The following is a 22500-nucleotide window of genomic DNA, read 5'->3' as shown; positions in this document are numbered from 1 at the left end:
AAAAATATGTCTTATTTTATCTTTGTGAAAATATTGGACACAGTGTGTTGTCAAGCTTATGAGATGCGATGCAAGTGTAAGCCACTGTGACACTATTGTTCTTTTTTATTTTTATAAATGTCTAATGATAATGTCAATGAGGGATTTCTAATCACTGCTATGCTGAAATGATAACTAATATTGATACTGTTGTTGATAATATTCATTTTTGTTTCACTACTTTTGGCTTGTTCTGTGTCGTGTTTGTGTGTTTATTGCAGTTCTGAGTGTTGCTGGGACAGGTTTGATTGTGGAATTGGATTGCATTGTTATGGTATTGCTGTGTATTGTTTTGTTGGATTGATAATAAAAAACAAAAAAATAATTATTTTAAAAAAAACAACAATTTTTTAAAATGAGAATCAATTCTGAATCGCACAACGTATTCGAATCGATTTTTTCCAACACCCCTAATATATATATATATATATATATATATATATATATATATATATATATATATATATATATATATATATACATATATATATATATACATATATATATATATAATAAACAAAGTGCAAAGCCATAAGCTCACTCAATTTCAGTAATTACTTAAATTTGGAACACAGCATCATCGTTTTCACAGCTTTTTGTCGTTGTAAGAGGTAGAAAGTGTTTTATTGTAGAGTTCTAAATCTTTTTTAAAGGCAAAAAAGACAGGTCGGGTATTGATTAACTTACATTTGTGAATATAAAACTTAGCCAATAGAACAGGGGTCTCAAACTCAATTCACTTGGGGGCCACTGGATGCAGAGGCTGGGTGAGGCTGGGCCGCAAGAGATTTCTTTAAAATAAATGTTGCATACTCCTCAGCATGTTTAGTTGTATAATGACGTTTCAAATTGTGTCCCTTGTGCACCGCAACTTTCTCTGTGCAAATAAGACACGTCAAGCGGGGTGCCCCTGTGCTCAACAAAGAAATATTGCAACCCCCATTTTTCCTGGAATTGTCTTTGCTCACCACTAACCTTTCTCTTCACTGTAGGCTTTGAAAAAGAAATGTTTGGGGTTGTGGAATATATTTGTAATTAGTCGATGCACGGAGAATAATGTTATTTCCACAATGTGTGACGTTCTGCTTTTCCTCCTTACAGCAACAGGGCGGTTAGCGGGTAATAGTACAAGTACAGGGATAGCGAGCGCAAAAAAGTGACGGCTCCCGGTCTTGTCCTTGCCGGGTACCAGCAGGGCCGAGTCATCCGCAAACAGGAACAATTCACAAAGGCATGCTGATGGCATGTCCATCCCATCCATCCATTTTCTACCGCTTATTCCCTTTTGGGGTCGTGGGGGGTGCTGGCGCCTATCTCAGCTACAATCAGGCGGAAGGCGGGGTACACCCTGGACAAGTCGCCACCTCATCGCAGGGCCAACACAGATAGACAGACAACATTCACACTCACATTCACACACTAGGGCCAATTTAGTGTTGCCAATCAACCTATCCCCAGGTGCATGTCTTTGGAAGTGGGAGGAAGCCGGAGTACCCGGAGGGAACCCACACATTTACGGGGAGAACATGCAAACTCCACACATAAAGATCCCGAGCCTGGGATCGAACCCAGGACTGCAGGACCTTCGTATTGAGAGGCAGACGTACTAACCCCTATGCCGCCGTGAAGCCCCTGATGGCATGTCATTTATGTATATTAGGAAGAGTAAAGGTCCTAGTATACTGCCTTGGGGGACTCCACAGCTTACTGAGAGGGGAGGGGACACGGTGCCGTTCACCTCTACCACCTGTTTCCTCCACCATGTGTGTACCCTGCCTTCCGCCTGATTGTAGCTGAGATAGGCACCAGCGCCCCCCGCGACCCCAAAAGGAATAAGTGGTAGAAAATGGATGGATGGAGGGATTTTATTACTTCGTTTTTGAGCATCTCATGGTTACCCGCATTTGCCTCACTTGCCTCCCCTGACACCACGTCACTGGCAAGTACTGTAACATGCAATTAACTTTGCCTACATTGACATCTTAGTTTATTATTATTATTCTTCGGTCAGTGGTCAACACCATAAACAAACAGTTTTTACATAATCAAACGGTTGTACATTCATAAATTGAAAATGCTGCAGCCTGAAAGAGTTTAGGGCAGGGGTAGGGAACCTATGGCTCTTGAGCCAGATGCAGTCCTCCAAAGAGCCACATCTGGCTCAAGAGCCATAGGTTCCCTACCCCTGCCCTAAACTCTTTCAGGCTGCAGCATTTTCAATTTATGAATGTACAACGTTTGATTATGCAAAAACTGTTTGTTTATGGCGTTGACCACTGACCGAAGAATAATAATAATAAACTAAGATGTCAATGTAGGCAAATACATTGACATCTTAGCTGAGATTGCTTAACACCAGATCTGGGCAAATTAAGGCCGGGGGCCACATGTGGCCCGGTTATGCTTTTCAATCAGGCCCGCCGGACATTCCCAAATAATATTTTTAGATCTTCAAGATGGAAATTGTAGCTGCCATTATGATTTGCAGGATGTTTTCAAATTACTGTGAGTCTTGAACTATACAAAGTATTTCAATGCTTGAAATCTGCTCTTTTGCATGAGATACTATTTACTATGGTAATATAATTAGTTACTATGCTAATCTAATTTGTTACTATGGTCATCTAAGTCATGGCAGGTCAGACAAGGCACCAAGCAGTGTGGGTGGTGAGCGTTTCCACAGAGTGTTTCCAGAAGGGTCAGCCTGAAATGCGGGTGTCAGGGACAGACGCGGAAAGACATTTTTACAACAAAGTTCTAAAATTTTATGATATATCAGATACATCAGATTGTAAGTGTTTTTTTTTACCCTTCACTTTCATATTTTCTTGTATTTGTTGCATTTTTGTTGCGTTTGGCTTGATTGTAAAATATGTCAATCGAGAGGGGGTGTGACGTTCATATGTTGTCAATATTCAGCGTTTTATCGTTCATAGTTAATATTGTAAATCCCATCCATCCATCCATCCATCATCTTCCGCTTATCCGAGGTCGGGTCGCGGGGGCAACAGCCTAAGCAGGGAACCCAGACTTCCCTCTCCCCAGCCACTTCGTCTAGCTCTTCCCGGGGGATCCCGAGGCGTTCCCAGGCCAGCCGGGAGACATAGTCTTCCCAACGTGTCCTGGGTCTTCCCCGTGGCCTCCTACCGGTTGGACGTGCCCTAAACACCTCCCTTTAAATCCCACATTCTTTATTTTCATGTACATTCTGGGTGTCTCGTTCAGTAAAAAAATTTAAAATTCCATTTTGTTTTTTAAGACAGTCTCTCATAACTTTTTTAGCATTCAATCAGACATCATTGTGGGTTTTTGTGTTAGTGTTCCTAAAAATCAGATATACCAGCCCCCAGACACATTTTTTTCTCTAAATTTGGCCCCCCGAGTTAAAATAATTGCCCGGGCCTGCTTAACACGATTAGTAATTAATAATTTCGCTGGTAATCACAGTGTTCAAAATAACGTTCAACATATAAAACATTCTCATGCATTTTAATCCATCCATCCATTTTTTTACCCCATCTGTTCAAGAAGTCGCATCAATGGTAAGAAGTATTTTATTTATTGGTTAGCTTCAGAATTAACATTTTATTAAAAAAAAGACTTATTTTACTCTAAAAATCTTGGCCTTACTTAAAAATGCATGTATTTAGGTGTATTCAGTGTTAAAAAAATATTATATGGCTCTCACGGTAATACACTTTAAAATATTTGGCTTTCATGCAGGGGCGTAGCCACACATATTTCAGTGGGGCACGTGCCCCACTGTTGATCTGCAGTGCCCCAGTAAAAATATCACCAATAAAAAAAAAAACGCTTCAGAGTTTTAAGTCTACATAACATAGACAACAGCGCACATACTACTTAGTATGGTAATTGATTGCTACAGTATTCACTCCACGAAACAGTGAGCACATGGCTATTTAATATGGTAATTTATTCACGTGTGGATCGAGACTTCGGTTGAGAGAGAGAGAGAGAGAGAGAGAGAGAGAGAGAGAGAGAGAGAGAGAGAGAGAGAGGGGGGCGGGGGGGATTCAAATCACTGCGTGAGGTAGGTGACGTTAGCCAACAACAATTTGTTAATTACAATATTTTGATTTAAATTTGACTCAAACTGTAACTCCTAGATGGATTTAAGAAAGTTATTCGCCAGCATCACAGAATAAGCGAGGAATGAGAGATGTAAGTGAAGTCCTAGCTAGCTAGGCAACATCATTGTCTTAAGTTGATGCTAAGTTAGCTAACGTTCTTCTTTGTATCAAGACAAACATATTCATTTGCTGTACGAGCTGTCGGGGGAATTTCCAATGAACATGAAACATAATGTTGGTTATTGTCTGCTGGTTCTGCATCAATGATGATTTGGAGTAAGCGTGTGTGAGTTGTGTGCTTCTCAAATGGTTTATCTTCAGGAAGAAACAATGTTTTCCATTTCATCAAGTCGTGAGCCAATTTTTAAATCATTCAAGTTTATTTCACAGAAAAATAGCACAGTAGACTTGTCTTGTTAATCGGTGTGACTTTGACTAAAATAATCTTGTTTTGTCACCAGAAAAATGGCTACAGCTAAAGCATCTGGTTTTATTTCCAGAAAAAATAGTAACATTTCTGTATTTGTTTTCAGAAAGATGGCTGAAAATATTGGGTTTTGTTGCCCCATTTAGATTTTTTTTTAAATATATTTCCATGTCTGTCTTGAGTCCTCCTCCAACTTGTTAGTCGGTTTGCTTTTTGCTAAAATACTCACTAATAGTCACTAGAAAAAAGGCTAAAATAATCTGGTTTTGTTGCCACAATTTGATTTTTTCCTCCCTAAACTTTTTTTTTTTCATGCACACATCTGACTGCGACTCACTGAAAATGACACACAATCCACTTTTATGTCACGACCCAGCAGTTGGGAACCACTGGTCAACTGTATAACAGTTACTGTAATATTTCCATGTCTGTTCAGAGTGATTGACCACTTTGCAAAAAATGAAAACGAGACGTTACAGTTTACTTCTCAGAAAATGATTCCCTGAACAGACACACAACAGTTGTTCATTTATTCTACTGCTGTGGCTTTATTGTTTTGTGTATATTTTATAGTTTTGTGTATCTAAAATAGGATTAGCCACATTGCCATAAATGGAAATTAAATAATATAAACGAACCCAGAGATGTAGGGGTGCTTTATTTTTTGTTTTACTTTTGTAGATGTTAAGTTTGCAGATGATTACTGCAATAGATATTTCAAAAAGATTCATTGCTCTTCCTTTTTGCTTTTACCAGTAGCAGTTTAGAAGTCTGGAGTAAAAAAGTGCACAAGTAGGTCAAATGCATTAGTTAGTTTCAGGTGGTTAATCAAAGATCCATACAACATAATCTGATATGATTTCATAGTTTAAAGCACTATTTATGTATTTTTTTATGATAAATAAGTGCTAAAAATGTTTTTGCTTGCGCGCTTTGGACGCTCACATGAATTATTTGTGCCCCAGGTGTGCCCCAGTACAGTATTAGGTCTAGTGACCCCTGGTTTAGGGTGAAGTTGAACACTTATTAAGCCTAACCCTATTGAGGCATTACTGCATCATCAGGTGCGTTTGTTTTATTTGCCTTTGCATTCTTCTGCATATGATTGCCATTGGCGGGGCGGGGAAAGAGTGCAGCATCAGAGCAGCAAAGAGCAGCGCCTCCTCCTCCTCGCACTGCGCTGCCTGGTCCGGACACGCTCGCACTGCCGCCAAGAACCAGGATGGGAACTCGGACCGGATGACTTTTGTCTCACTTTCAGTTCAGCGCTGCAGGACTTGGATGCTAAATTGTTTTGGGAACTTTAGAGTAGGGCGTGATTGAAGCTGCGCTTTGCTCATATTTGTGGATTTTTATTTTTATTTTTACATTTCCCCCCCAAAAAATCTGGACTGTGCACCTTCTTCCTCTCCCTCATCTTCATCCAGCGTGCGAGGACCGTTGGCCGCAGGGAGAGCCGCCGCCGCCGCCCCTTACGCGCACACCGCCGAGGACCGCGGGCCTCCGGAGCCTCCATAAATGCTCGGCCCGTCGCAGAGGCTCCAGGCTGGGCGGCAAGATGAGCTCCACCGTGCAGCTGCTGCTCGCGTTACTGGCGACGTGTGTGCGACTTGGCGCCGCCGAGGTGAGTTTGAAACGCATGACAACTTTTTTTTTATTTTTTTTTTTAATATAGCTCCACCTGCACCATCACTGCAATCTCGCTCTGGTCGTGCTGCTGCATATTGAACAATATATTTGATTTAGCTTCATAAAAGTATCAGAATATCACTACTGTTTCGGTGCATCCAAGGCCGTTCCTAGCTAAATTGGGGCCCGATGAAGAATTTTATTGGAGTCCCCCATTAAGAACATTTTTCACACGTTCATACAAACCCCGTTTCCATATGAGTTGGGAAATTGTTTTAGATGTAAATATAAACGCAATACAATGATTTGCGAATCCCTTTCAACCCATATTCAATTGAATGCACTACAAAGACTAGATATTTGATGTTCAAACTCATAAACTTTATTTTTTTTTGCAAATAATAATTAACTTACAATTTCATGGCTGCAACACGTGCCAAAGTAGTTGGGAAAGGGCATGTTCACAACTGTGTTACATCATTTTTTCTTTTAAATAAATAATGATAAATGGGTTGTACTTGTATAGCGCTTTTCTACCTTCAAGTACTCAAAGCGCTTTGACACTACTTCCACATTTACCCATTCACACACACATTCACACACTGATGGAGGGAGCTGCCATGCAATGCGCTAACCAGCACCCATCAGGAGCAAGGGTGAAGTGTCTTGCTCAGGACACAACAGACGTGACGAGGTTGGTACTAGGTGGGGATTGAACCAGGGACCCTCGGGTTGCGCATGGCCACTTTCCTACTGCGCCATGCCGTCCCTTTTAACAACACTCAATAAACGTTTGGGAACTGAGGAAACTAATTGTTGAAGCTTTGAAAGTGGAATTCTTTCCCATTCTTGTTTTATGTAGAGCTTCAGTCGTTCAACAGTCGTATTTTACGCTTCATAATGCGCCACACATTTTTGATGGGAGACAGGTCTGGACTGGAGGCAGGCCAGGAAAGTACCCGCACTTTTTTTTTTAACGAAGCCACGCTGTTGTAACATGTGCTGAATGTGGCTTGGCATTGTCTTGCTGAAATAAGCAGGGGCGTCCATGAAAAAGACCGCGCTTAGATGGCAGCATATGTTGTTCAGAAACCTGTATGTACCTTTCAGCATTAATGGTGCCTTCACAGATGTGTAAGTTACCCATTTCTTGGGCACTAATGCACCCCCATACCATCACAGATGCTGACTTTTGAACTTTGCGTCGATAACAGTCTGGATGGTTCGTTTCCCCTTTGGTTCGGATGACACGATGTCCAATATTTCCAAAAACAATTTGAAATGTGGACTCGTCAGACCACAGAACACATTTCCACTTTGCATCAGTCCATCTTAGATGATCTCAGGCCCAGAAAAGCTGGCAGCGTTTCTGGATGTTGTTGATAAATGGCTTTCACTTTGCATGGTAGAGCTTTATCTTGCACTTACAGATGTAGCGACCAATTGTATTTGGCGACAGTGTTTTTCTGAAGTGTTCCTGAGCCCATGTGGTGATATCCTTTAGAGATTGATGTCGGTTTATGATACAGTGCCGTCTGTAGGATCGAAGGTCAAGGTCATTCAATGTTGGTTTCCGGCCATGCCGCTTACGTGGAGCGATTTCTCTGGATTCTCTGAACCTTTTGATGATATTATGAAGCGTAGATGTTGAAATCCCTAAATTTCTTGCAATTGCACTTTGAGAAACGTTGTTCTTAAATTGTTTGACTATTTGCTCACGCAGTTGTGGACAAAGGGGTGTACCTCGCCCCATCCTTTCTTGTGAAAGACTGAGCATTTTTTGGGAAGCTGTTTTTATAACCAATCATGGCACCCACCTGTTCCCAAATAGCCTGCACACCCGTGGGATGTTCCAAATAAGTGTTTGATGAGCATTCTTTAACTTTATTAGTATTTATTTCCACCTTTCCCAACTTCTTTGTCACGTGTTGCTGGCATTAAATTCTAAAGTTAATGTTTATTTGCAAAAAAAAAATTTTTTGATCAGTTTGAACATCAAATATGTTGTCTTTATAGCATATTCAACTGAATGTGGGTTGAAAATTATTTGCAAATCATTGTATTCCGTTTATATTTACATCTAACACAATTTCCCAACATACAAGTCTTCCTCTTTAGGAGGGGTGGTGAACTATTACTGCTGCCATTAACAATCTATATGGGAAGGATTGCCATGCGACAGTCCTTGAACACACCACATGCTTCAATGTGCATTTAGGAGGACGCTGCTCCAGATGTTAAACAACCATAAACCGGTGAGCAGCATGCTGTGACCTCATTAACAGTAAAAAAAAAAAAAAAAAAAGAAAGATGTTTATTCTAATTGTAGACGAATATGAGGATGTTAGATCATGCTGAATAAAACAAGCAGGATGCTTTGCACTGAGGTCACTCAGGAAGCATTTTAGAACGGAATTGTACATTGGGAAAACATTTTTTTTTTTCACTGTAAATGCCATTTGTGTTCAAAAGGCCTTGGAAGACATGCTAGATGACATGCAATACGTATGGCAAATAAACTTATTTTCTTGTATCTCAAGTACCAATATCACTGGAGGACACGGCTGAACATATTGCCAACCCAGAAAAATAGACTGAAGAACTTGTTTAAATATTGTTTTGATGTTGTTAACTTGTCAATATCACTCACCATAAATACATTTACAGTTATTACATGCGATTAGTATCGGACGATCTCCCTCATGGATGATCAGTATCGGAATCGGCAGCACAAAACCGTTGTCGGAACATCTCGCCAATAGACAAATGCTTGATTAATTACCGTAAATTCTGGACTATAAGCCGCTACTTTTTTCCTACACTTTGAACCCTGCCGCTTATAAGACGGAGTGGCTAATTTAGGGATTTTTCTTTGCTGATGGCCATTAAAAAAAAAGTTGGAAAAAATAAAACAAGCAAATACACTGAGAAGGAGTTTCATTGTTTGTGCTGTGCCCCCATCTTTTGGACGAGTTCCCACACTGCAGGTGCTGCAGGTGCTGCATTGTCCTTCCATTTACCAGTAGCGCTTTCAACAGGAATTATAGTACCAACCAGTCATCTAGCCGTCCATAGCGTTTTTACTCAGATGACACTTGTTGCAGTAATGACAATATCAAACAAACAGAAAAAGTCTCGAGCTAAAGTTGTAGAGAAGTTTTTTAAGTGTAAACAATATGACTTAAGTGGTGAAGCTGTTTTTTTTTCATTTGTACTTTAATTTTATTGATAGTTTGTCACGGTGGAACAGGGGTTAGTGTATGCAGAGGTGGGTAGAGTAGCCAGAAATTGTACTCAAGTAAGAGTACTGTTACATTAGAGATTTATTACTCAAGTAAAAGTAAGGAGTAGTCACCCAAATATTTACTTGGGTAAAAGTAAAAAGTATGTTGTGAAAAAACTACTCAAGTACTGAGTAATTGATGAGTAACCTGATTACGGCAACAAATAATGCACAAAAACATAAAAATAGCAATAAGCAAATTAAGAGCCAGGAATATCTCTTAAGCAACTAAAACAATAATATATATTAAATAATAGTACATTAAAATAAAATAAAAAAAAATGGCACATTGAGCCACAATAACTTAACAGCACCATAGCCTCAGTAGGCATTCATTGATTTGATTGATTGATTGATTGATTAAAACTTGTATTAGTAGATTGTACAGTACAGTACATATTCTGTACAATTGACCACTAAATGGTAACACTCCAATAAGTTTTTCAACCTTCATCAATTACTTAATAAATGACCAAGTCGAGGTGATCTACCTCATATATACATACACACACATATCATTTATACACACACATATCATATATACACACACATATCATATATACACACACAAATCATTTATACACACACATATTATATATACATATATATATATATATATATATATATATATATATATATATATATATATATATATATATATATATATACATACATTTATATATATATATACACATACATTTATAGATACAGTATATCATTTATATTGATTTATTTTGCCGTTTTAGTTCACATGTTGAAGGTGTTTTAATGAATATACTTGCATGTTTAACATATAGATTCCTATATTTCATGAAGACAAGAATATAAGTTGGTGTATTACCTGATTCTGATGACTTGCATTGATTGGAATCAGACGTCCACGTTTTCAAATGGAGGAGAAAAAAAGTTCCTCTTTTCTGTCTAATACCACATGAAAGTCGTTGGTTTTTGGCAACTCATCTGTCCAGCTTCCATATTCGTTTTTATACACTTTACAAGAAATACATTAATAGATCGATTAAAAAAAGTAGCGAGTAACGAGCTGAATGTAGATAAATGGAACGGAGAAAAAGTAGCGTTTCTTTTCTATAAATTTACTCAAGTAAAAGTAAAGTATGTTGGATAAAAACTACTCGTAGAAGTACAATTTATCCCAAAAGTTACTCAAGTAAATGTAACGGAGTAAATGTAGCGCGTTACTACCCACCTCTGGTAAAGAGTAAGTGTTTTGTTTCACTATCATTGTGGTTTAGTGTAACTGGTTCTCAAGCCGAGTGGTTAAAGCAGCTATCTTCCAATCAAAGGGAAGGGAGTTCATCGGTCAGGTCCATCCATCGGTAACTTGGAATTCTCCAGTCACAGTTTTATATCATAGTTTACCGTGAACGGTTCGCAATTAAATATGTTATTGGGGCCTGAAATCTCACTTTCAGTGGGCCAAGGATAGCTAAGTAGTGGAAGCAGCTACCTCCCAATCAAAGGGTACAGGGTTCAAATCCCAGTCATGACCATCCATAACTAGGAAAGCTCCAGCCGAATGAGGTAGTATTTTATATCATAGATTACCAAGACAGGTTCGCAATTAAATATGTCATTGGGGCCCGAAATTTGTCTGTTTGAAGTACAAGGGTAGCTGAGTAGTTCAAGCAGCTATCTACAAATCAAAGGGGTCTGGGTTCAAATCCCACCCAGGTCCATTGGTAACTATGAAAGCTCTAGCGGCAAGAGTAAACATTTTATCTCATTGTTTACTGAGACAGATTCGCAAATAAATATGTCATTGGGGCCCGAAATCTATCCCTAAGACATCCAAAGATAGCTGAATTTTAGCAGCTAACTCCCAATCCAAGAGTGCAAAGATCAAATCCCTGCCAGGTTCACTGGTAACTATGAAAACTCCGGCAGCAAGAGTAAATGTTTTATATCATAGCTCACTGAGACAGGTTCGCGATTAAATATGTCATTGGGGCCCGAAATCTTGTCCAAAGAAGACCAGGGATAGCTGAATGGCTAAAGCTCCTAACTCCCAATCAAAGGGCACTGGGTTCAAATCCTAGGAAAGTTGATCGGTAACAAGGAAAGCTATTGTTTTGTATCATAGTTTACTGAGACAGGTTATCAATTGAATATGTCATTGGGGCCCGAAATCTGTCATTAAGAAGACCAAGAATAGCTGAATGGTTAAACAGCTAGCTCCCAATCAAAGGGTCCTGGGTTCAATCCCAGTCAGGTCGATCGGCTTGCCAAGCCAAAGAGAGGGAACGCCGGAAAATGTGGGGGTGCATCACCTCCCCCACACAAAGTAAAGCTAAGTGGTGGCTGGTTAATTAACTTGTAGTTAAAAAGGTAAGTATGGGTAATAATAAATAGTCTATAGTCCAAAAGTCTAAGGGTCATTTCGGGGGTTAGCTCCTCATGTGTGCTGAGGCTAAAGTTGGTAAGTGTACCATCGGTAATTCCTGGCTGGGATGGGTGGGAATAGGGAATAGTGTGAGTGTTGACCAATCAGCTCTCCTCGGTCTGACCAACAATTAGTTAATAAAAAACAAACAAACAATAAATACAACAAATTGGAATGATTGAAGAGAGAAAAAATTCTAATTGGATAATGAAAAACAAAAACATAAATAAAATGGTGGATGAATCCTCCTGACTAGCTGCAATTGAATAATAAAAAATATAAAATGATGAATAATTGGATGATGAAAAAAAGATAAAGCATAATTTTAATAAATGATATGCAATTAACTTTTGTTAATAGTGTTTTTAATATTATCCATCCTTCTTTTTATTCATCTAATCTTTTTTTTTCTTTTTCATTATCCAATTGAATTTTTTTCTCTCTTCAATTATTCCAATTTGTTGTACTTATTGGTACTTTTTTTTTTTTTATCAACCAATTGACTAATTGTTGGTCAGACCGAGGAGAGCTGATTGGTCAACACTCACACTGATTAATTATTCATGTTCCTATTCCCACCCATCCTAGCCAGGAATTACCGATGGTACACTTACCAACTTTAGCCTCAGCACACATGAGGAGCTAACCCCCGAAATTACCCTTAGACTTTTGGACTATAGACTTTTTTTTATTATTATTACCCATACTTACCTTTTTAACTATAAGTTAATTAACCAGCTACCACTTAGCTTTACTTTGTGTGGGGTAGGTGATGCACCCCCACATTTTCCGGCGTTCCCTCTCTTTGGCTTGGCAAGCCGATCGACCTGAACCCAGGACCCTTTGATTGGGAGCTAGCTGTTTAACCATTCAGCTATTCTTGGTCTTCTTATGGATAGATTTCGGGCCCCAATGACATATTCAATTGATAACCTGTCTCAGTAAACTATGATACAAAACAATAGCTTTCCTAGTTACCGATCAATTTGCCTGGGATTTGAACCCAGTGCCCTTTGATTGGGAGCTAGCAGCTTTAACCATTGAGCTATCCTTGGTCTTCTTTAAATAAGATTTCGGGCCCCAATGACAAATTTAATCGTGAACCTGTCTCAGTGAGCTATAATATAAAACATTTACACTTACTGTTGGAGTTTTCATAGTTACCAATGAACCTGGCAGGGGTTTGATCCTTGCACTCTTTGATTTTGAGCTAGCTACTATAACCACTTAGCTATCCTTAGTCTTCTTAGAGAAAGATTTCGGGCCCCAATGACATATTTAATTGAGCACCTGTCTCACTACTGAAAAAGAAACACTAAGTCCTTACTGAGGTTTGAACCCAGTTCTCCTTGCTTGATGGTCAACAGTGTTAACCACTCAGCTGTCCTGAGTCTTATTAGACTGTGAATTCGGGGCCCTAATGACAAATGTAATCAAGGACTTCTTTCTCTCTCATTTTACCAAAACTAATGGAGAGGAAGTACTAGCAGACATTCCATGCAGTGTAGACCGACATAAATCCCACCCAGAGTTAAATTGCTCTCACTACTGATGTTTGGACAAGTGTAGCCTACCTTGGCAATACATGCCACTACATTGGAGACTTGAATATGAAGTACATCTCCCTTACCACCATGCCACTAGAGGAAAGACATTCAGCATCCAACATTGCAGAATGGTTGGAATAGGTAGTAGCCAGGTTTGAAATTCTCCTAAGCAAAATGATTGCTATTTTGCAGGACAATGGTGCACTTTATAAAAAAAAAAAAAAACATTTTTGTAACACTTGCCTTGTTTTATTTGGCAAGTTGAAAGGACATGGTGCCAGTACGCTGGTTTTTTAAATAAAGTATTGGAAATGTTAGAAATGTAGTTTGTCTCTTTTATCCGATTATTATTCGATTAATCGAAGTAATAATCCACAGATTAATCTATTATCAAATTAATCGTTAGTTGCAGCCCCAATATATATATGTGTATATATATTTATATGTGTATATATATCTATATATATTTATATGTATATATATATATATATATACATATACATATATACATATACATATATATATATATATATATACATATATATATATACATATACATATATATATATACATATATATACATATACACATATATATATATATATATATATACATATATATATATACATACATATACATATACATATATATATATATACACATATGTATATATATATATACATATATATATACATACATATATATATATACATATATATATACATACATATATATACATACATATATATACATACATATATATATACATACACATATGTATATATATATATACATATATATATACATATATATATATATACATATATATATACATACATATATATACATACATATATATACATGCATATATATATATATATATATATATATATATATATATATATATATACATACATATATATATATATATATATATATATATGTATATATACATATATATGTGTATACAGAGGTGGGTAGAGTAGCCAGAAATTGTACTCAAGTAAGAGTACTGTTACTTTAGAGATTTATTACTCAAGTAAAAGTAAGGAGTAGTCATCCAAATATTTACTTGAGTAAAAGTAAAAAGTATGTTGTGAAAAAACGACTCAAGTACTGAGTAACTGATGAGTAACCTGTTCGTTTAATAATTACGGCAACAGATAATGCACAAAAACATAAAAATAGCAATGAACAAATTCATAGCCAGGAATATCTCTTAAGCAACTAAAACAATAATATATATTAAATAATAATACATTAAAATAAATAAAAAAAATAAGGCAAATTGAGCCACAATAACTTAACAGCACCATAGGCTCAGTAGGCATTTATTGATTGATTGATTGATTGAAACTTGTATTAGTAGATTGTACAGTACAGTACAGATTCCGTACAATTGACCACTAAATGGTAACACCCCAATAAGTTTTTCAACGTCAATCAATTACTTAATAAATGACCAAGTCGAGGTGATCTACCTCATATATACATACACACACATATCATATATATATATATATATATATATATATATATATATATACATATATATATATATATATATATATATATATACACAGTATATAATTTATAGTTTTTTATTTTGCCGTTTTTGTTGAAATGTTAAAGGTGTTTTAATGAATATACATACATGTTTAACATATAGATTCCTATCTTTCATGAAGACAAGAATATAAGTTGGTGTATTACCTGATTCTGATGACTTGCATTGATTGGAATCAGACAGTATAGTGCTGATAATGTCCACATTTTCAAATGGAGAAAAAAAGTTCCTCTTTTCTGTCTAATACCACATGAAAGTCGTTGGTTTTTGGCATCTTATTTGTCCAGCTTCCATATTCGTTTTTATACACTTTACAAGAAATACATTGGCGGCAAACTCCGTAGCTTGCTCACTTGTTTGCGCTGGCTTTTGGAGACTTTTATTTTGTTAGCGCAGGCGCGATGGAGCGGCGCTTTTATTGTGAAGACAGGAACCGTGCGATCAGTCTTTAGGCTTGTGACGGGAAATACGGTTGAAATAATAAGTGTCTTTTTTCCTTTACACTTTTGATTGATTGATTGAAACTGTGATTAGTAGATTGCACAGTACAGTACATATTCTGCAAAATTGACCACTAAATGGTAACACCCCAATAAGTTTTTCAACTTTTTTAGGTCGGATTCGACGTGTGACGGTCACGCGACCGCCTGGTTTTGTTTGATTGGTCCAACGTCACCAGTGACTGCATTTGATTGGTGAAACGCAGGCATGCGTAGTTCCTACTTTGAATGCGTGTCTGACAAAATCAAAACAAACAAAACGTGCATTAACAGATCGATAAAAAAAAAAGTAGTGAGTAATGAGCTGATTGTAGATAAATGGAGCGGAGTAAAAGTAGCGTTTCTTCTTTATAAATATACTCAAGTAAAAGTAAAAGTATGTTGCATAAAAACTACTCTTAGAAGTACAATTTATCCCAAAAGTTACTCAAGTACATGTAACGGAGTAAATGTAGCGCGTTACTACCCACCTCTGAGTGTATGTGCCTCACAATATGAAGGTCCTGAGTAGTCCTGAGTTTGCATGTTCTCCCCGTGACTTTGTGGCTTCCTCCCACCTCCAAAGACATACACCTGGGGATAGGTTGATTGGCAACACTAAATTGGCCCTAATGTGTGAATGTGAGTGTGAATGTTGTCTGTCTATCTGTGTTGGCCCTGCGATGAGGTGGCGACTTGTCCAGGGTGTGCCCCGCCTTACGCCTGAATGCAGCTGAGATAGGCTCCAGCACCCCCCGCCACCCCAAAAGGGACAAGCGATAGAAAATGGATGGATAGTTTAAAAAAAACATGCATTATAAATGTATTTATTTTAGGACACCATTTTTGTATGAACATTCATTTTTCTTATGCACTTTATTTGATTAGTACTTATTTTTCCAATCAGCCTGACCTAAGCCTAAGGTGTGTGTTAAATAAGTATTAATATTTCTTATTAACACATGCTTCCATATCCTGCGATGAGTTGGCGACTTGTCCAGGGTGTACGCTGCGTTCCGCCCGATTTTAGCTGAGATCGGCACCAGCGACCCCCGCGACACCAAAGTGAATAAGCGGTAGAAAATGGATGGATGGATGGATGCTTCCATATCATTTGACAAGGTTGTAAACTGTAAGTAGGATAGATATTATTATTGAAGACGATTAAAATCAAGAGTACCCTTAATAATTCAGTGTTAAAGGGGAACATTTTTACAATTTCAGAAGGGTTAAAACCAATAAAAATCAGTTCCCAGTGGCTAATATTATTTTCCGAAGTTTTTTTCTAAATTTTATCCATCACGCAATATCCCGAAAAACTGCTTCAAAGTGCCTGATTTTCATTATCGCTATATCCACCCGTCCATTTTCCTGTGACGTCACTGCATGATGCCAATAGAAACAAACATGGCGGATAAAACAGAAAGATATAGCGACATTAGCTCGGATTCAGACTCGGATTTCAGCGGCTTAAGTGATTCAACAGATTACGCATGTATTGAAACGGATGGTTGGAGTATAGAGGCAGACAGCGAAAACGAAATTGAAGAAGAAACTGAAGCTATTGAGCCATATCGCGACAGACAGCGGCAACGAGGACGAATTCGGCGATCGCCTTCTAACCAACGATTGCATCTTTTGACCACTGGTGCAACTTAAATCCGTCGATTGGTATGTGTTTGTTTGGCATTAAATGTGGGTGGAGGGAAAGACTGGATGCAAATTTAGCTACAAATGAGGCATAATGATGCAATATGTACATACAGCTAGCCTAAATAGCATGTAAGCATCGATTAGCATGCCGTGACCATTGATATGTCTGATTAACACACTTTACGTAAATCAACTTGAATCCGTCCCTGTTCGTGTTGTTACGCCCTCCGACAACACACCGACGAGGCAGAATGTCTCCAAGGTACGGAAAACAGTCGGAAAAACGGAAAATAACAGAGGTGATTTGACTTGGTGTGTGTAATGTGTTTGAGAAAATGGCGGATTGCTTCCTGTTGTGACGTCACGGGTGAAAGGTCATTGCTCCGACAGCGAACAATTGAAAGGCGTTTAAATCGCCAAATTCACCCTTTTAGAGTTCGGAAAACGGTTAAAAAAAACATATGGTCTTTTTTCTGCAACATCAACGTATATATTGACGCTTACATAGGTCTGGTGATAATGTTCCCCTTTAATAATTGAGTGGGCCCCGGATCCCTCTGTAGTGGAAAAGTCGGGCCCCTAGGTCAAAAAGGTCAAAACCCCTGTATTAAATGATGTTGGAGGTTTTTGGATGGTTTTCAGAGAGCTTTATAGGTGTAGTCGATTGTATTGTTAGCCGCCTTGTACGAGCAGTTTTTTTTTCTTTAGCCTTAGAAAATCTCTCAGTATTATACAGCGCAGTTCTACACCCCTGCAAACAACAATATTAATTGCTAAATGCCAAAAAAATAGTGGTAAAAGTGTGCAGGTGTAGCCGGTGATGGTGGTCCCTTCTTGAAACAGAAGAACGTTCCATTATGAAGCACAGCGTCACCATTCAGACACTTAAAGCCATTTTTTTTTTTATGGTCATGGAGGTGTTTGAAGTCCGCCTTATTCCAACTTTAAAAAGTTCAACGGTGGGATTTCCCCGCTGGTATACATCAAAGTCCTTTTTAAACTTTCGCTCAGCCTGCCTGTCAGAGTGGAGATGTGCTGCCGACATAGGACATCCAAATGAGAGATTGCTGTCAGGGCTTGCAAGTCATATATCAGAGAAGTTGTTTCACTTTTATGTCAGCCAGTCTTGAAGGAAATTGAGCTATTTGTTCACGGGTGCGATTTAACTGTCATTTCTGGCCCCGGGGGTTAGAGTAATTCCCCCTGTGTTTTTTTTTTTTTTTTTGAATGACATCAGAGCTGATAGTATGGAGAGGAATCTTACTGTATCAGTCCTGCTGCTAAAAACGTGACATATTTTCACCCCATCAACTTTAAGATTTAGACTTCCTTTTATTGTCATCCATCCATCCATCTTCTTCCGCTTATCCGAGGGGGCAGCAGCCTAAGCAGGGAAGCCTAGACTTTCCTCTCCCAAGCCACTTCGTCCAGCTCTTCCCAGGGGATCCCGAGGCGTTCCCAGGCCAGCCGGGAGACATAGTCTTCCCAACGTGTCCTGGGTCTTGCCCGTGGGCTCCTACCGGTTGGACGTACCCTAAACACCTCCCTAGGGAGGCGTTCGGTGGCATCCTGACCAGATGCCCGAACACCTTCATCTGGCTCCTCTCGATGTGGAGGAGCAGGGACTTTACTTTGAGTTCCTCCCGGATGGCAGAGCTTCTCATCCTATCTCTAAGGGAGAGCCCCGCCACCCGGTGGAGGAAACTCATTTCAGCCTCTTGTACCCGTGATCTTGTTCTTTCGGTCATAACCCAAAGCTCATGACCATAGATGAGGACGGGAACGTAGATTGACCGGTAAATTGAGAGCTTTGCCTTTCGGCTCAGCTGCTTCTGCACCACAATGAATCAATACAGCGTCCACATTACTGATGACGCCGCACCGATCCGCTTGTCGATCTCATGATCCACTCTTCCCTCACTCGTGAACAAGACTCCTCGGTACTTGAACTCCTCCACTTGGGGCAGGGTCTCCTCCCCAACCCGGAGATGGCACTCCACCCTTTTCCGGGCGAGAACCATGGACTCGGAGGTGCTGATTCTCCTCCCAGTCGCTTCACACTCGGCTGCGAACCGATCCTGTGAGAGCTGAAGATCCTGGCCGAATGAAGCCATCAGGACCACATCATCTGCAAAAAGCAGAGACCTAATCCTGCAGCCAGCAAACTGGATCCCCTCAACGCCTTGACGGCGTCTAGAAATTCTGTCCATAAAAGTTATGAACAGAATCGGTGACAAAAGACAGTCCAACCCTCACTGGAAACTTGTCCGACTTACTGCTGGCAATGCGGACCAAGCTCTGACACTGATCATACAGGGAGCAGACCGCCACAATCATACAGTCCGATACCACAGACTCTCTGAGCACTCCCCACGGGACTTCCCGGGGTACACGGTCGAATGCCTTCTCCAAGTCCACAAAGCACATGTAGACTGGTTGGGCAAACTCCCATGCACCCTCAAGAACCCTGGCAAGAGTATAGAGCTGGTCCACAGTTCCACGACCAGGACGAAAACCACACTGTTCCTCCTGAATCCGAGGTTCAACAAACCCGGCCTAGCCTCCTCTCCAGTACACCTGAATAAACCTTACCGGGAATGCTGAAGAGTGTGATCACACAATAATTAGAACACACCCACCGGTTCCCCTTCTTAAAGACAGGAACCACCACCCCGGTCTGCCAATCCAGAGGTACCGCCCTCAATGTCCACGCGATGCTGCAGAGTTTTATTTTCTTTCAAATTTGAACTTTGCAGTACAGATAAGAACAACATTTTGTTGCATTAGCTCGTTGTAGTGCAGGACAAAAGAACAATAAGGTGCAGATATAAATGAATAGATTACTGTACAGATAAATATATTGTACTTTTGCATATGCATCCACGTTTATGGATGTATGTGATATTTTCTTTATATTCCAGCCAGTTAATCCATTTTTGGGGGGTAATTGAGGGGATTAATTTAATGCGTTCAAGAGTCTTAAGGCCTGGGGGGAAGACGCTGCCACAGGACCTGGAGGTTCTGCGACGGAGGCTGCGGAACCTCTTTCTAGAGTCCAGCAGTGAAAACAGTCCTTGGTGGAGGTGGGAGGAGTGTCTGCGGTTTTTCTGAGCCCTGGTCAGGCAGCGGCTTTTTGCGATAGGAGGAAGAGAAGTCGTGATGATCTTTTCCGCCGTCCTCACCACTGTCTGCAGAGACTTCCAGTCTTGCAACTAATATTTCAATTGTCAGGAACACTCAAATCGGGCTGCAGCTAAAGATTATTTTAAAAAGTCAATCAGTCAGCATTTTTTTCCCCCCGATTAGTCCACCAGTCAAACAATTATTCCTAATATTCTGCTGTACAAGTTCAACTTCCTCAAATCTATTTGAGTAACTTCTATTGTACCAAATAAACATAAATGAATGAACTAACTTAACTCAACAGACTAAAGTGCAAGATGTCCTGTTTAGCTGCCTAAGGCACAGGCGTCAAACTCAGGGCCCGGGGGCCAGACCTGGGCCGCCATCTGGTTTTACGGGGCCCGTTAAAGGCTGGAAATGATGTGAGTCAGGGAAGGACTTCATTTTTCTTACTAAATGTATTATTATTTTGACAGAAAATTCTTATTGCAGGTATTTTGACTTTAATTTCATCTGATCATGTAACAAACATTAACATACAGTGCATTCTCCTTTATTTTCAAAATAAAATATAGCTCTGCTTGTCACTTGGATTTATGATTTTAAAAACAAGTTATCCATCAATTTGTACAGTAATATAATACATCCATTATTTATAAATTATAAATCCAAAGCAATTGTGTTATAATTAGTTTTCAAATCAGATTAATGATTCAATTTTGAATTTGAATCAATCGTGATTAATCACAGTTTTGAAGTGGATTAATCACAGGTTATTACTCGCTTGTATAATTTAAATTAATTTTTAAAAAAGCCTCATATTTGGGCACAAATGCAATTGTATTGTTAGAATGTCATACAGAAAAACATTTTTATAAGCCTACTGAAACCCACTACTACCGACCACGCAGTCTGATAGTTTATATATCAATGATGAAATATTAACATTGCAACACATGCCAATACGGCCGGTTTAGTTTACTAAATTACAATTTGAAATTTCCCGCAGAGTTTCCTGTTGAAAACGTCGCGTAATGATGACGCATGTTTGTGACGTTATTGGTTGGAGGGGACATATTAGCCCAGCACCACTTACGGCTAAAAGTCGTCTCTTTTCCTCGAGCAACTACACAGTATTTTGGACATCCGTGTTGCTGAATCTTTTGCAATTTGTTCATTTAGTAATGGAGACTTAAAATAAGAATGCTGTTGGTGGAAAGCGATGGATTGCAGCTGCCTTTAGCAACTGAAACACAGCCGGTGTTTCTTTGTTTGTTGTGAAGCTTTAACACAGAGCGGTCAAGTGAACATGTTTCTCTACGTCAACCAGCAAGTTTTTGGATGGGAAAATTGTGATATTACATCGGCTCTTACCGGAGACTTCAGTGGATTATGCGACCTCATCCTGCAGCTCAAAAAGGCAACTGTAATCTTGGCTCCTCGGCTTCTCTCAGAGACACTGGCGTTCACCGCAGCCATCCGACTTTCAGGTGTGACTTTATAATCTCACTAAAATACTATTTACACAATAAGCAGATAAGGGATTATCCAGAATTATCCTAGTAAATGTGTCTAATTACATCTGAAACGCTTCCACTGCCTAGAGCCGTCGCCTTTTATTTAAAAATTTTTTTTAGTGCTTCACTCTAACTTTCCTCATCCACAAATCTTTCATCCTCGCTCAAATTAATGGGGAAATCGTCGCTTTCTCGGTCCGAATTGCTCTTACTGCTGGTGGCTCACATTATAAACAATGTGAAGATGTGAGGAGCCTTCACACCGGTGACGTCACGCGCACATCGTCTGCTACTTCCGGTACAGGCAAGGCTTTTTTATTAGCGACCAAAAGTTGCGAACTATATCGTCGATGTTATCTACTAAATCCTTTCAGCAAAAATATGGCAATATCGCGAAATGATCAAGTATGACACATAGAATGGACCTGTTATCCCCGTTTAAATAAGAAAATCTCATTTCAGTAGGCCTTTAAAGGTTTTTGTGATGATCTGCCACTTCAAATCTGTTTGTGCTCCCTTGTTTTGTGTTTATTTCCTACCAGTGCTCTTATTTTGATTTCCATTTTCTGCATGTCTCCGCTGAGCTCCGTTTCCACCTCACCTGCTGCTAATTACACAGCCTTGCCACACCTGGTGGTAATAATCAGCAGGCTTCTATTTATGCCTGTCTCGTGTGCTCCTCAGTGCTTAAGGAATAGAAACTATTGTTGGAAAACCTTTACATGCATGACTGCTTCTACTTTC

At 39.2% G+C, this 22500-nt stretch overlaps 1 protein-coding gene across 1 annotated transcript in view; it reads left to right on the top strand.

Moving 5' to 3' along the window:
• Positions 1 to 5718: 5718 nt before the first annotated feature.
• The window catches only part of pdgfbb (platelet-derived growth factor beta polypeptide b), a 48947-nt gene continuing 32165 nt past the window's right edge, over positions 5719 to 22500 (top strand). The window contains exon 1 of the mRNA XM_061884507.1: positions 5719 to 6181. Coding sequence (XP_061740491.1) covers positions 6116 to 6181 — 66 coding nt within the window. The 5' untranslated portion in view covers positions 5719 to 6115. The remainder of the gene's footprint in view (positions 6182 to 22500) is intronic.

This window comes from Nerophis ophidion, linkage group LG23 (genome assembly GCF_033978795.1).
Source record: "Nerophis ophidion isolate RoL-2023_Sa linkage group LG23, RoL_Noph_v1.0, whole genome shotgun sequence".
NCBI lineage: Eukaryota > Metazoa > Chordata > Actinopteri > Syngnathiformes > Syngnathidae > Nerophis > Nerophis ophidion.
The sequence above is the reverse complement of the archived record's forward strand: the minus strand, read 5'-3'. Positions and strand labels throughout refer to the sequence as shown.